The sequence below is a fragment of the Oncorhynchus mykiss genome, chromosome 11, assembly GCF_057628025.1.
Source record: "Oncorhynchus mykiss isolate SJ-2025 chromosome 11, ASM5762802v1, whole genome shotgun sequence".
Lineage (NCBI taxonomy): Eukaryota > Metazoa > Chordata > Actinopteri > Salmoniformes > Salmonidae > Oncorhynchus > Oncorhynchus mykiss.
Genome location: NC_143032.1, coordinates 8976459 through 8990525, shown reverse-complemented (window position 1 = coordinate 8990525; position 14067 = coordinate 8976459). Strand labels below are relative to the sequence as shown.

At 43.1% G+C, this 14067-nt stretch overlaps 1 protein-coding gene across 5 annotated transcripts; it reads left to right on the top strand.

Moving 5' to 3' along the window:
• Positions 1-458: 458 nt before the first annotated feature.
• LOC110535220 (uncharacterized) lies at positions 459-13278 on the top strand. Of its 5 annotated transcripts, none has more exons than XM_021620090.3 (5): positions 459-560; positions 4420-4572; positions 5022-5082; positions 5386-9566; positions 9894-13278. In XM_021620090.3, the coding sequence occupies exons 4-5, from the start codon at positions 5526-5528 to the stop codon at positions 10287-10289; spliced, it is 4437 nt and encodes a 1478-aa protein (XP_021475765.3). In that variant the 5' UTR covers positions 459-560; positions 4420-4572; positions 5022-5082; positions 5386-5525; the 3' UTR covers positions 10290-13278. The 5 variants fall into 5 exon arrangements, with proteins under 5 accessions (XP_021475765.3, XP_021475762.3, XP_090045425.1 ...); XM_021620087.3 differs by lacking the exon at positions 459-560 and adding an exon at positions 2231-2515; XM_090189299.1 differs by lacking the exon at positions 459-560 and adding an exon at positions 2374-2515 and having other exon boundaries at positions 5403-9566.
• Positions 13279-14067: the final 789 nt, after the last annotated feature.

The window sequence follows — 14067 nt, the reverse complement described above, 5'->3', positions numbered from 1 at the left end:
GCGCCATCATGTCTGATAAAGTGTAGCAACTGAGATTAGCACTCCAGCTCAAATCAAATGTATTTATAAAGCCCTTCTTACATCAGCTGATATCTCAAAGTGCTGTACAGAAACCCGGCCTAAAACCCCAAACAGCAAGCAATGTTTTTGGATCTTGTATTTCATTTGTAAGGTAAACAAGTTAACAAGTTAACAAGGTTAACAAGACCAAACACAACTAGTGTGGTGATAGAGGTTGGAAGACACATTCCCAATCATCCAACATCCCCAGCAAGAGTGGATCCAAATCTTGCTGAATGGCAGATGAACGTATCATTCAGTGACACTGGAAGTGATTGCTCTGATTTGACTGACACCGCATATGGACAGGTTTGTAGTTCATTGTTCTTTAAAAGTGGTTGAATTACCATGTACTAGGTCAATGACACCCAGACGCGTCTTTCTTTTTCTCAACGCAGGTAAGCTAAAAACCACGCCCCCGGTGTTCTATTACGCTCCCATTGGCTAGCTAGCGTTGTCTCACTCACAGGCGATCAGCGCAGAGACAGTGACCTTCCAAGGTAAGAATGTTAAGTGTAATTTAACAATTAGCTGCCTACCGTAATGCAGGCCTATTATTATCATGTTTGGTAACATTTGCCCATGTATTTATTTTCATAGTTTCAATGAGTTGTACAAATGTCTCATAACTCTGCTGAATTCCCTAAATTGAAGGTCAGCTAAGTTAACCCATCTCGGTATTTGAAGTTATATTATCATTAGTAGGCTACTAACAGGTAAAAGCAAATGCTTATTATTCATAATGTCTCATATTTACTAGCTAATCATTCAGTCGAATACGCTATGCTACAGCCATTGAATCTGTCTTTGAGCGTTAAGGGATGTTAATGGCTAGCTCGGTCCACGACATTATGTTATTATATTTTTCAATCTTGAAATACAAGGGAAAATTTTATTAATCAGTGACTGAAAATTCGCGCTACGTGATATTCACTTCCGGACTTGGAGAGCGCTCAAAGCGTTGTAGAACGCCTCTCTGAATAACGGGGCGTGGTTTTGGCTTAACTGCCTTGGGAAAAAGAAGACGCCACCTAGACAGCACAGCAGGACATACCTGGAAACCAATCATAATAACTTTTCATTGCATGTTTGTAATAACAAAATTAGACCATACTTTTAGTGTTAACCATTTTAATTAGACAAAGTTAAGGACATGACAAACTAAAACAAAGTATTATAATGTACAGAATTTTCTCTGACATTAGTCAGCTACTATTTGTTACAATGTAACAGTGCAGCTGTATGTGCATTTAGTCATTTTACATAGTGCTCTGGGCGGTATCTTTGTAGGTAGACAACCATTTTTCCTTGAACCCTCTAATCGTCCAACAGAACTAAATGTGGAGGGGGGAAAAATAAAGAAAATATAAAATATTTATAACATAAATACACAATTATCGGACATAAAAGCACGGCATATAGTGGTAAGGATATGGTAACAAGTTATTACCGATCAACAATCACGCAAAACAGGTTGGAGTTTGAGTTTTCCTAAATCCCTGACAGCTGCAAGTATTTTAGAAAGGCGCAGTGTGGACACCTAGGTAATTACTGCATTCCCGGGCATCATAGCCCGTCATAATAACGCAGAAAAGGTACATTACAGAGATTGGGAAACAACTGTAACAGTTTTTAAACATATCCAATATACTCTTTCTATCTTTGTTATAACCCTAATCCCCCGTGACTAATGCAACTATTGTGACGCACTACTTTGCAATAAAATGTACATTAATATAAAAGTGTTTGGTGAAATAAGAAGTGACTTAAACGTTTGTTTGTGTACCGCCATGATATAATAGAAGCAGTAGAAGAAGTGACCTAATTACATAGGGGTCGATTCTATTAGGCCCAAGTGAAAAGCGCCAATCTCATTGAATAGCCTACAATTGCTGGACTCAGAAACAAAACAGAAACCAAATAGCTTTAATCGAATACATATATTGGCTCACTATATTTCGAAATAAATGTAACGTTTTATCGAGATACATTTCCGATATAGTTGTTTAAAGTTTCAATCTGTAAACTATTCACTCTGTTTAGTTATTTTAATCCTAATCTGATGACCCCATACAGGATCAGGATGTTGGGTATGAAATCTGATTCAATCCGGTTGATTGAATTTTACAAATGCTTATTCAGAACAGTCGCCATGGCTCTGGAAAAGCCCACTCTCAGCATGCCTCATTACATTAAACAGCAAAACTGGTTCGACGAGACAAATATTATTTGAATCAACTCATATTGTTACATAAAGGTTTTATATTGACGACACGTCTGCGTCCCTGCTGAATGTCAGCGATCAGCCTTGGGGGGAGCTGTCGTGTGTTTACTAGAGAGAAGAGGGAGGGAGAGAGACGAAGGGAGAGAGAGAACAGGCGAGGGAGGGCGAGCAGGAAAACTTTTCAGTTTTAAAGAGCGAGAGGAAGCGTGTGCTGGAGCGGCGACCATGCAGGTAAATGCATTAACTAATTGCTCAGAAGTTAATTAAACGATATTGTCGATGTCTTAATTGCGATTGTGCTTGAAAGATTGAAACTATCATTTGAACAACAATCGAACGATGAATTGTTGTATATCAAATAGTTCTATGCACCGAATTCGAACATAAATGTCCAAAACTTTTCTGCCTCCCCTTCTCTTCACCCCACCACCCCCCTTTGCCGTGCGCAGTGTGCATGTAGTCTGTTTCAAGTAGCTTAGCGTTTGATTTATTTGGTCAATTATTGCACGAAGCTATCTACAATGATTTGTTAAAGATGTTCGTGAATACTAAAACTCTTGGATAATGAAACTGATCATTAAAATGCGTCCTGGGTTTTGTGGAATGGTGAGGGAGGAGGGGTGCGTTTTTTTTTTTTTTTTTTACACATCTGTGAAGGGAAGCCATATTCATTAATTAAATAGCTTAGTCCATGTAGGCCTCAATTTGCGCTGTTGAGCAGGCAGCGGGTGGCGTAATACTGGATGCCCGATTGGAAGCCCATAATCTGTGGGGTAAGGGAACCACTCAAGGCCGAGGTTTCGGATGGGAACCAAAAGCCTAGCGACTCCGTCTATGTATCTATTTGTAGTGGAACGCTATGCTTCAGGATGTGTAGCCATGTACACCTGGGATAAGTTTATTTTATTTTTTTTGTCTTCTGGACTAGCTAGTTGAGAGTGCGACGGGTTATCTTGCAGGCTAACAGGCTGGCACGATTGTTTGATCATTTGGTTTTAATTTCGCACCGTAAATGAATAATCAATGCGGTACGTTTCGAGTCTCTGTTTTTGCCGTCCTTTATAATTGCAGAGGAACTAGTGTTTGTTGCATTTCATAACATTAGTTAGCATCACAACGTTGATAGCTTGGCTAACTAACTAGCTTGCTAGCTAATTGATTCATCACTGTTCCGCGTATCTAATTAATCTGTACCTTAATTAGCTAAAGAATGAAGAGCAATGGGAATGTATCAATACCGTTGTATAAATCCTTAAAACTATGGTTTATAACGCACGGCACTCTCTCTCTCAACTATAATAATCAAGCAACCTTGTTGGTAAAACGATATTTTCTGGGCACGGCTAGCTAGCTAATTGGTGAGGACGGAAGTGGGCAATACAGCGGAGTGTTGGTATTCGACATGTATCTTTTTATCGCTCATCGATTCGTTTAGAAGTACCGGTATTGAAAGTTGTAGCCTAATAATAGGGTCGTTTGGTCTAATTACACAATTCAATGTCTGCCGAGTGGCTTTGGAAAAGAACAACACTGCATTGTCTCGTGGTTGGGGTATGCTGGCCATTTACAAGGCTATTATATAGGTGTGTGTGTGTGTGTGATCACGTTCAAATGGCCCATGGTTCGCTCATTAGTTACAATAAAGCGACATGTTATGTTTTGCATGATCCTAGATATCGTACTTGTCTCTGAAATTTGGTAAATGTATGCTGGTCAAGGTCAATAATCAGGCCATTCACAACGATTTAATTGAAGTGGAAAAACTGTTTATTCGTACCAAGTGAAGTGACATTGCATTCAAATCAGAAAATATTCTGTATTTTTATTTGTCTGTTTTTATTGATTTATTTGGTCCAAGTTCGTCATACTATTTTGGCTGTATAGCCTAAACAATTAAGACTAGCGATAGGCTGTATGTGTTTCTTCTGTTATCTATATTGAGGCGTAACTTGGATTACTCTCACTATTTAGGTTTATGTAGATTTATATTTCCAACATACTTACTGAAATACCATTTGCACTGTGTAGCCTATGACATAAAAAAAAAAATAATAATACAAATAAACACCCCTGGATATGGTTCTAATTTCAAAGCAATATTTTTCTATCCACTGAAACACATTTTGATCTTGCAGGAGAAGTCTGGAGAGACGGTGTGCAGTGAAAGCAACGAGGTGTGGTTGTGCCCCCTGTGTCAACAAGGGTTACCAGACAGGGGCTCCCTTTCTCTGCACCTGTCTGACAGTCATAGTGTGCTCCCTAACTGTGTAGACAAGCTGCTGGACATTGTGAGTAGTGCTACGCTACATCACATGGGTCTACAAAACTTGACTTGGGTGTCTGTTATTATGGTGATGTGTGTCATGAATGATACTTGGATGTTAAACAGTATACATGATAAATTATTGTACATTGTGTGTGTATACATGATACATTATTGTACATTGTGTGTATGTACATTGAACATTGTGTGTATACATGATACATTATTGTACATTGTGTGTATACATAATTGTGGGACTGTAGACTGTTCAATATAATTTTATTTACCCCCTTAGGGCATTATTAGTAGTGGATCACTGGTTATGTGAAATATTGCAGAATGAGTCACCAATTTGTAGTAAGATGCTCTCTTGTTGGACTGCAAAGCAAAGCAGTTGGTTCCCGTGTCAGCAGAATTTAGTCTGAAGGTAAAGTTTCCTTTTTCAGAATGAATTAATCACTTTTTCTTCACCAGGCTGCTCCCAAACAGGGGGCGAGTGGAGTGGACGGGGACACCGATGTTCAGCATGACGCAGGTGACTTTCTCCTTTGAATGACCGCAGTACCCACCATTTTGCACTGTGGATTAGTTTATCAATATTGTGTTTATGAATTTATTTGAATAGTGGATACAAGCACATTGACAGAGGAACCTAAACATCTAGCGTGTGCTAATTTTAAACGCCTGTTACTAAGAGGGTATTGTTACACCTACAAGCATAATTTTTTTTGCTATGACTGTATTTGTGTTTGTCAGGTAATACATTAATCGGGTGCTGTCAGGGTTCCATCTACCAAAAAAAGCTGTTGAAATATCTTGCCTTTCTCCTTTACATCAGATGCTTCGTCATTACAGCTGGAGCTTTTAGAAGCCTCCTCCGCCTCCCTCTCAGACCCGTGTCATAATAATGAGAACACTGACGGACCCCAACATAATTCCGACAGTAGGCACACTCTCATTGGGTCTGGAGATAAAGAGATGGATAAGGAGGCAGAGGGAGCTAGAGACCTGGAGGGAGGTGGAGTTGTCTTTGAGACGCATCAGGAGAGAGATCAGTCCACAGAAACACCTGACAACAATGAAGAGTCAAGGGGTACAAATTGTGTAATGGCTGAAGGCGATGACAGTCCTCCATTCAAGTGTAATGCGTGCTTAGAGGCTTTTCCTACCAGGACCACATTAAGTGTTCACTACAACTCTGCATCTCATGTGCAACGGATGAGAACCGGATCCCTAAAACAGGGTGGTGAAAATGGGACCCCAGCCGCTCCCTCAGTCCCTTTTCTGTCTCGGCCATATCTATCAAACAAGCCCTACCAGTGCACTGTGTGTCGAGTCTCTTACAACCATGCCATCACCCTGGAGAGTCATTTGAAATCTGTTTTGCACCAAACTCGTAGCAGAAATGCAGGAATCTCTGCCAACAGTGCAGGTGGAAATTCAGGAAGGACCAATATGGCTACTAACTTAGTTGTTACGTCTGGGGGCAGTGCTGCACAGTTGGTTAGCACCCCCAGCAGCAATTGTGTCACCCCGGCAAGCCTGGCTGCTGCAGCAATGACTAACAAAGATGGAGATGCAATTCAAACCCAGCCGTCTCCCTCACTGCTTTCCTCCCCTGTGACCTCTGCTCAGGCAGTCTCTGCTTTTCTCACCCTCCTCACGTCCAGCCCAAGCTCTATCTCTCACACCCTCCTCCCCTCCCTCCTCCCCTCTCTGTTTGCGGCTGGTGCATCCCCTGCCACGGCCTCACCTCAGCTCATAACCCAGACTCAGATGCTCATCCCCTTTATCCTGAATGGGCTCCAAACACAAAGCCAGAGACTAAACCCAGAGCTTCTGACCCAGTCAATACCCCTACTAGGTCTCAATGCTGCCCAGCAAGCTATCCTGGCCCAAAGACTCAGTAGCTTACAGAACCAGTGGCCAGCTGTCGGTCTCCAAGCAATCTCACAAGCCTGTTCAGAAGACAGCCAAACAAACAAGAGCAAAGTGAAGCAAGACACAAACGAGGCGACAGCTGAGGAGAAAGGATCACTTAAGGCTGAGAAGGAGGACAGTTGGTCCATGGAATGTGGTGATGGAGAAAGAGAGATTTGTGAGGAGGATGGTAAGGGATATGCACAAGAGCATCTCGGCGCCTTAGTAGGTAAAAATAACAGGGCTGAGTCATGTATGATAGATGGAGAAATTGAAATGAAAGAGAGCACAACAGAGAGCGGGAACTCAGCAGGTCACATGGGGCCAGATGAGAAAGTGGGGGACAATGACAAGTGTAGTGACCGCTCACCGTCTGTTACCAGCAACTCAAGCCTAAGTCCTACCACTTTAAATCTTTTGCTTAGCCCTGATTCTACCCCTCAAAAATCTGAAGTTGGCACAAGCCCTTATGCCTCTGTCTGCTCCCCGGAATCTAGCCCCTCTAAACGCACCTTAAATTCCCCCGATTCAACTCGTCGCCATGATCATTTCAGGGCTCGCCACTTCTCAGGCCCCCCGATACTGTCAGAGTTCCAGATACAGGTTATGCGTGCGTTTCTGGAGTCGCGTAGCGAGGCTGATGCAGCCAGTCCTCCCCGTGAGGACTGCGAGTCGTTGGGCAGGGAGGTGGGGCTCACCGAGGTGGAGGTACGCAAGTGGCTCACCGACGCCCGACGAGCCAAAGAGCGGCAGATAGCTGGGGGAACAGAGCGCGTGAGCAGCATTGCAGGCTATGGTAAAAAATACAAGGGTCTTGATAACGACGAGGAGGAAGGTTGTCTTACAATAGATGAGACCGAGGGTGGGGTCAGCGACGAGGCCTCTGGCAGTCACGCGATGGATTTGTCAAATAGTGGAGGGCGTAAAGAGATGGGGAGGGAGAGCCAAGGGGACTCGTGTCTGACCTCAGACAATGAAGAATTCTACACCTCTGTCATTGTGAGTGATGAGGACAGCCTGAGTGGCTCCATGAGGGAGGGGCCAGGCAGCCCTGCTAAAGAGGAGGCTCTGGTAGAACTGTCAGGAGACAAGGGTTCAGGAGGAAAGGTGTTGCGCTCCACCACTGTGTTCCTCTCAGACGCTGAGGATGACGATGATGCCGAGGAGGCCGCAGCTCAGAGAGCAAAGAGAAGAAAGAGAAAGAGGGAGTTGGAGCGGGAGGAGGTAGAGGTTAAGAAGGAGAGACTAGACCCCGACGTGGATTTACAACTAGAGGCCCAAGCTGATCCTCCTTCCCACCTTCCCGTCACCATTGACCATCAAAGGCTTCCAAGTGGTATTCTACACTCCCTCCCTCTGTCTCTGTCCCTCACTCCATTCTCAAATCAGTTCCATAGCCCTTATGTTCTCTCTCTCCCTCCCTCAGTGGTTGGGCTCGGAGTTGCAGAAGGAGATGGAGGCAAAGTACCTGCCTTTCCAAACCCCCCTAACATCACCCGGTTCTCTGACCCTCTCATTACATCATCCCTCTCCTCCCATACCCACACATCCCACTACATGCCTAATGGAGGAGACTGTGAGGCTGCTTTAGATCTCAGCATTGGGAAAAGCAACAGCTCAACATCTCTCACGGGTGACAAGACTTCAGCACAAAAGGGCCGTCTGCTTGATGGACTCGGTCTAAGGCCCACAGCTTTTGGGGTACCTGGGGAAGGGAGACTCATTGTGGTCAAGGTCAAGCCTGAGCAAGCGACTTCCAACAGCAGTGGATTTGTCAGTGGGAATAACATGGCCAAGGCCAGCACTGTCTACATGAGAGAAAAAGAGGAGAGGGACCAGAAAGGCAGGCCCAAAGCACGGCGGTACCGCGACATGAGACGTTCCAGGACCATCATCCAGGCTGAGCAGCTAAATGTGCTTTATGGCTGCTATTTCAAAGACCCAAATCCTGGGAAACACGAGTTTGAGCAGATATCAGAGTGGGTCCATCTCCCAAAGAAAGTTGTACAGATTTGGTTCCAGAACATGCGGGCTAGGGAGCGCAAGGGTGAGGTTCGCTTCATCAGTGATGGCACTCTGGCAGCAGTGGGCAAACCACTCATCAAGTTCACCTGGCCACTGTCACAACCCATCTTCTCCAGCACCCCCAAATCAAACTCCAACAGCAGCGTCTCAACTGTAGCCAATCCAGTACGGGCCATCCCAAAGATGGAGGTGAAGAAGGAGGAAAATGTGAAAAAAACTGTTCCAAACAGACCCAAGGAGGTGGCCTCTTCCGTTTCCTCCGTGAGCCACAGTGTGTCTGCAGTGCCAAAGACCAAAATGGAGTTGACAAACAATGTCACAATGGTCAAAATTGCCCCCAAAAACATCGCTCCAGCTCTCCCTGTCGTCCACAAGGAAATCCGACCTCCCCCGCCTCGCCCCCTTCCCAAACATGCGCCTGAAGAGGAAGTTGGGGAAGATGATGAAGAAGTGGATGATCGTAACCAAGCGAAGCCACTCGCCAGGCCTGGATCCACCAACCGCATGGTGCCAAAACTGCCCTCGACGCCAATTAGCAAGTCTCCTGCTGCGACGTCACAAAGGCAAAATGGGCTCAATTACTGGTCGGCCAAGGGCCCCTTTAAGATCAACACACTGTCTAGGGAACAGTTGGGTCTGTCAGCACCCCGTACCTTCACAGCTGTCGGTGCAGCTGCTGCCCCCACTGCCATCACCATTTCTGCCACGTCCTCCGCTCCTGCTGCTGCCACGGCCTCCGCTCCTGCCTCTGCTGCCACGGCAACTACCACCCCCACCACCACCACAACAGCAAGCGCAAGTAATCAAACCACAGTCAGCATTGTCACCATCGCTAAGACCTCTCCATCGGAGAGCAGCTTCCTGCACCACTCCACCACCCGCAGGCCACGCACACACCTGTCCTGTCTGCAGCTGTCCATCCTGCAGTCGTGCTATGAGACGTGCGCCCACCCTAACGCCATGGAGTGTGAGGCGGTAGGGACGGAGCTCGGGCTGCCGCTCAAGGTGGTCCAGATCTGGTTCCAGAATACCCGCGCCAAGGAGAAACGCTGGAGGCTGCAGCAGGAGAAACTGGTCAGACATTTTACTGTACAGTATGCAATGAATTGGTCTGTGGAGATATTTATAAAAAAATAATTTAAAAAAAAACTTTACAGGCAGCTATTTAGGAAAGAGATTAAGCCCAGTTGTGGACAAAAATCAATTTCAATGGAAATCTCCATTGTGCATGTGTTTTAGTCCAGGACTAGGCTGAATCTGTGTCTGGGGAAACCAGCTCTAAAACGTAGCTTCTTGTCTAGAACTGTATGTTGAGGTAATACACCAGTGACCTTTTGTTGAACATGTATGTCAGAAGCCAGTGTTGGAGTGACTTTTTTTTTCTTTCTCTGTCTTTTGTAGTCTCCTGTGTCGTCAGATCCCTCCAAGACGATTGACATGAGCTCGGGCAGCTACCTGCAGTACAACGCTCTGCGAGCCCACCGTCCCATCCTTCCCAAACCGGTTCAGCTGACCGTCCTGGAGCCCTCTTCTCCCCCAGCCGGAGGCCAGCCTGCAGGCCGAGAGACGCTGAGAGGCAAGTGCCAGGCCTGCAACACAAGCTTTGAGTCCAGAGCAGCAGCAAGATCCCATGTCTTCTCCCTTCGACATTTAGCCACTCTGAGAACCACTAACTTTGGCCAGCCAGCGACCATCATCAACAATAAATCTGATAGCGGGTCTATTTCTGTTTCCGCCTCCGGGTCTTGTGTGGAGGACCCTTCAGCTTCCCCACCCTTACCCAGCAGCACCAGCTAAGGCACCCATCAGTGCTGGTAAAGACTGGACCCATTGGGCTCCTTAAATGTTTATAAACACATTGGGCACTGGTCCTCCAAGCTAATATTCTTTAATGTGTGCTGGAAAGGCCCAGTCACCTACCACCCTTGCTCCCTCGCATTGGACGTCTTTCTCCCGAGTTCTTGTGTCCAAACTGGATACACTGTTGTCACACTGCTTCACCAAAAGTTATCAAATGAGTGAACATTTACCAGTCCCTTATATTGTCCTGGGCTGCGGTTATAATATTGTCCTTAACCATCCTGGCCCAGTTTTTAAATCACTCTTATAATACTTGTGTATTATCCCTAAAGACTGTGCTTATGCAAAAAAAAACAATTAGGCCATTATCTGACTGACTAAAAAAAGACTGCTGGGATTACCTGCAGCTGTATAGAGTTGGACCAGAAATGAGAAGTAGCTCTGTTTTTTAGTGGTGTTGAACTTGCCATCTTGATTGTGTGTCACTACAAGCTTCCTGTATGGATAGGGATGGCGTGTGTTCAGATGGTGTATGCTACTTCACATGGAATCGGAAGGTACTTTTAACTGCTTATGACTAGAATTGGCCTGTTAAACTGAACAGATTATCCCCTCCTCTAAACACACTGGCTGTGGCTGAAATGGAATCCTCCATGGGCCCTGGTCAAAAGTAGTTCACTATATAGGGTTCCATTTCAGACACACCCACTCACTGTTCTCATGACAATCCTCTATAGACAGGGAAAAGAGAGGCTGAAGAGGGCAGACTCTCATTATACGGCACTTTGATGCGTTTTACATTGTATGAAACGTTTTTATTCTTAAGCATTCTTATGCAGTGTCTTTCTACTTAATGAAAGATGTGCGTGTTGCATGTTGGATGTGTTATTGTAAGTTACATGAATTACATTGGAAACATTGTTTTTGGTACTTGCAGTCTGTCAAAAAAAAATATCTACATTAACTCATTAAACATCAAACAAAACGGATCAGACCTTACTGCTGTGCAAGGAAAGTCTTAGTCCTGACACTTGTTAAATTATTTCTAAATTTATTAATTCACTACTGGTGTTTTTAAGATCTATTGAATGAATGTTGAACAAGAAAATAACATTTCCTTATTTGGTCAAGGAAAAATATCCACAACAAATAATGTCAAGTGTAAGATTGAAACGAGTGATATTCCTTAACAAACAATATTCACTGAACACAAATATAAATGCAACATGTAAAGTGTTGTTTCATGAGCAGAAAAAAAGATCCCAGAAATTGTCCAAGAACACACAAATGTGATCACATCCCTGTTTGTGAGCATTTCTCCTTTGCCAAGATAATCTATCCACCTGACAGGTGTGGCATATCAACAAGCTGATCCTTACACAAGTGCCCCTTGTGTTGGAGACAAAAGGCCACTTCATTTTTTAAATTTTTTGCAGTTTTGTTACACAATGCCACAGATGTTTCAAGTTTTGAGTGTACAATTGGAATGCAGGAATAGCCACCAGAGCTGTTGCTAGAGAATTTAATGTTAGTTTATCTACCACAAGCCACCTCCAACGTTGTTTTTGAGAATTTGGCCTCAACCGCAGACCATGTGTATGGCGTCTTGTGGGCGAGCAGTTTGCTAATGTCAACGTTGTGAACAAAGTACCCCATGGTGGGGTTATGGAAGCACGGCAATACTGTGATGACATCCTGAGGCCCATTTCTTCTTCTTTTTTTAAGTTATCCTTGACCAACAGATGCATATCTGTATTCCCAATCATGTGAAATCCATAGATTAGGGCCTAATGAATTTATTTAAGTTGACTGATTCCCTCATATGAACTGTAACTCAGTAAAACAGTTAATTGTTGCGTTTTTATATTTTTGTTCAGGATACATCAACTTCCTGGGGAGGTCAAATGAAACAGACTTGACAACAAGGACTAGAAAAGAACGGGGTTTAATTTCTGAGATGTAATTTCTTTTTTTTCTGTCTTGAAACATATGTGGTTGCAAGCTAGTACTTATCTGTGTATGGGTAGAAACAATGCAAGTCCAGGAGAAGGGAGTCAGTTGGGTACTCTAGTCGTCACCTTTGTCTTACTGGGGATACTTCTGTAAGCAATTGGGACATGCAAAAAGTCAAGACCGCACAAACTATGAAAGGTGCTGTTTTGAAGGACACATAAAATACTAAAGATATTTTTCCTTCTGTTTTAAGTTGTATATTAATAATGTTACTATTAATAGTTTTGACAAAATGCAAAATGACAAATTACACTTTTTTTTTTTTTTAAGAAATATATTAAGAAAAAAATAATATTCCAAAGTTATCCTTCCTTTTGCTTTCTGTCATTTAAAAAAACCAAAAAGCAATCTTGAGGTTGACAGAGCAGCAGAGATGTTCTTCATGCAAACTGTAAAGGAACTCCCATGGCTTGACATTTGAGCCAGTCCAAGATTTTTACCATGAGCTACAGATGAATGCATTTCAGCCTTCACAACCTGGGGCAGGCACTTGATTTGGCTCATAGACTACACTTTTAAAATATCCTTCATAATTACTAATCTTTTTTATTTTATTTTCTTTTGTTATGGTGTCGAGCTGTAGCTTGTCTAAAAACAAGGACTGGGTTACAGTGCTGTGCTCCAAGTCTGGGATCGGTCCAAGGTAGTTTTATGGAGATATGCTTTTTATTCTATTCACTATTCATTGTCACTTGATTATCACTATTGTTATAACTACTACTTCTGCTATTTTTATCATTATTCATCACTGTTTTGATTGTTGACTCATAACGGTTTTAATGATGTCTCTTTACTCAAGAAAGAGAATTTTTATTGGTATGAATATTGAACAATAATGGTGGCAGTGTGTTATAAGTGTGTTAGCATATTGATTCAGCTTTTTTTCCTTACTTGTACTCTCATTTTGTGTTGGATCGCCATTTGGTTTTCTTTGGTATACAGAAAATAAATACATTTTAATTGAACAACAAAACTGGTCCTATTACCATGTTATTGGTATGTCAGTTGGGTTCATTGCTCCTCAGCTTGTTAAATGAATCTCACCAGTCACTTGTGATGGTTATGATAACATGTAGCCAAAGAGTATTTGCCAATTCACTGGATATGCCTATGTGGCCTGGAGGTGTGGATGCTTCGAGAGAGGAATACAGTAGAATAAGGTGATGAGTTCTACTCCATGAGGAGCTCTCAATATGCATGTTGTTTACAGTTAGATATTTAGTTTCTAGATTACAACCGAATCTGCTAATATAATAACTAATTGTAGAAGTTACTCTGTAAATGGAACACCTCTCACTCCACTTTTCTTGCAATAACATTAACCACCATAGTTGTTCAGCCATCCCCATGGGAAAAATTAATGGGGAAAGAATAGGATTTGGGAATAAATGCTCAAAGTAAGGTCTTAGGTTAACACAGATTTAGTAATAATAGCAATCAGTTACAAAGCCTATGTGATTTTTACATAAATTCTTCCAAATGCACAACAAGGTGACGTTAGCTGATGATTATTTCAACAAAACGAATGTGATCTCCAAAGCCTGTATGTTACACCTTTATTTTTGTTATTTAGCCAAAAACCCTCCAAAAACACAATTTTCCTCATTCATAGGCTTTGTCCAACGATCCATGGCGGAGTTAGTGCCTACAAAAAGACTCCATTAATGATAATGCAATCATAGGTCGCAAAACAAATGGGGGAGTGGGCCTTGTGATTGACAGATTTCTAATCGAATCAGATTTTGAAGTTTAAGACAAAAAA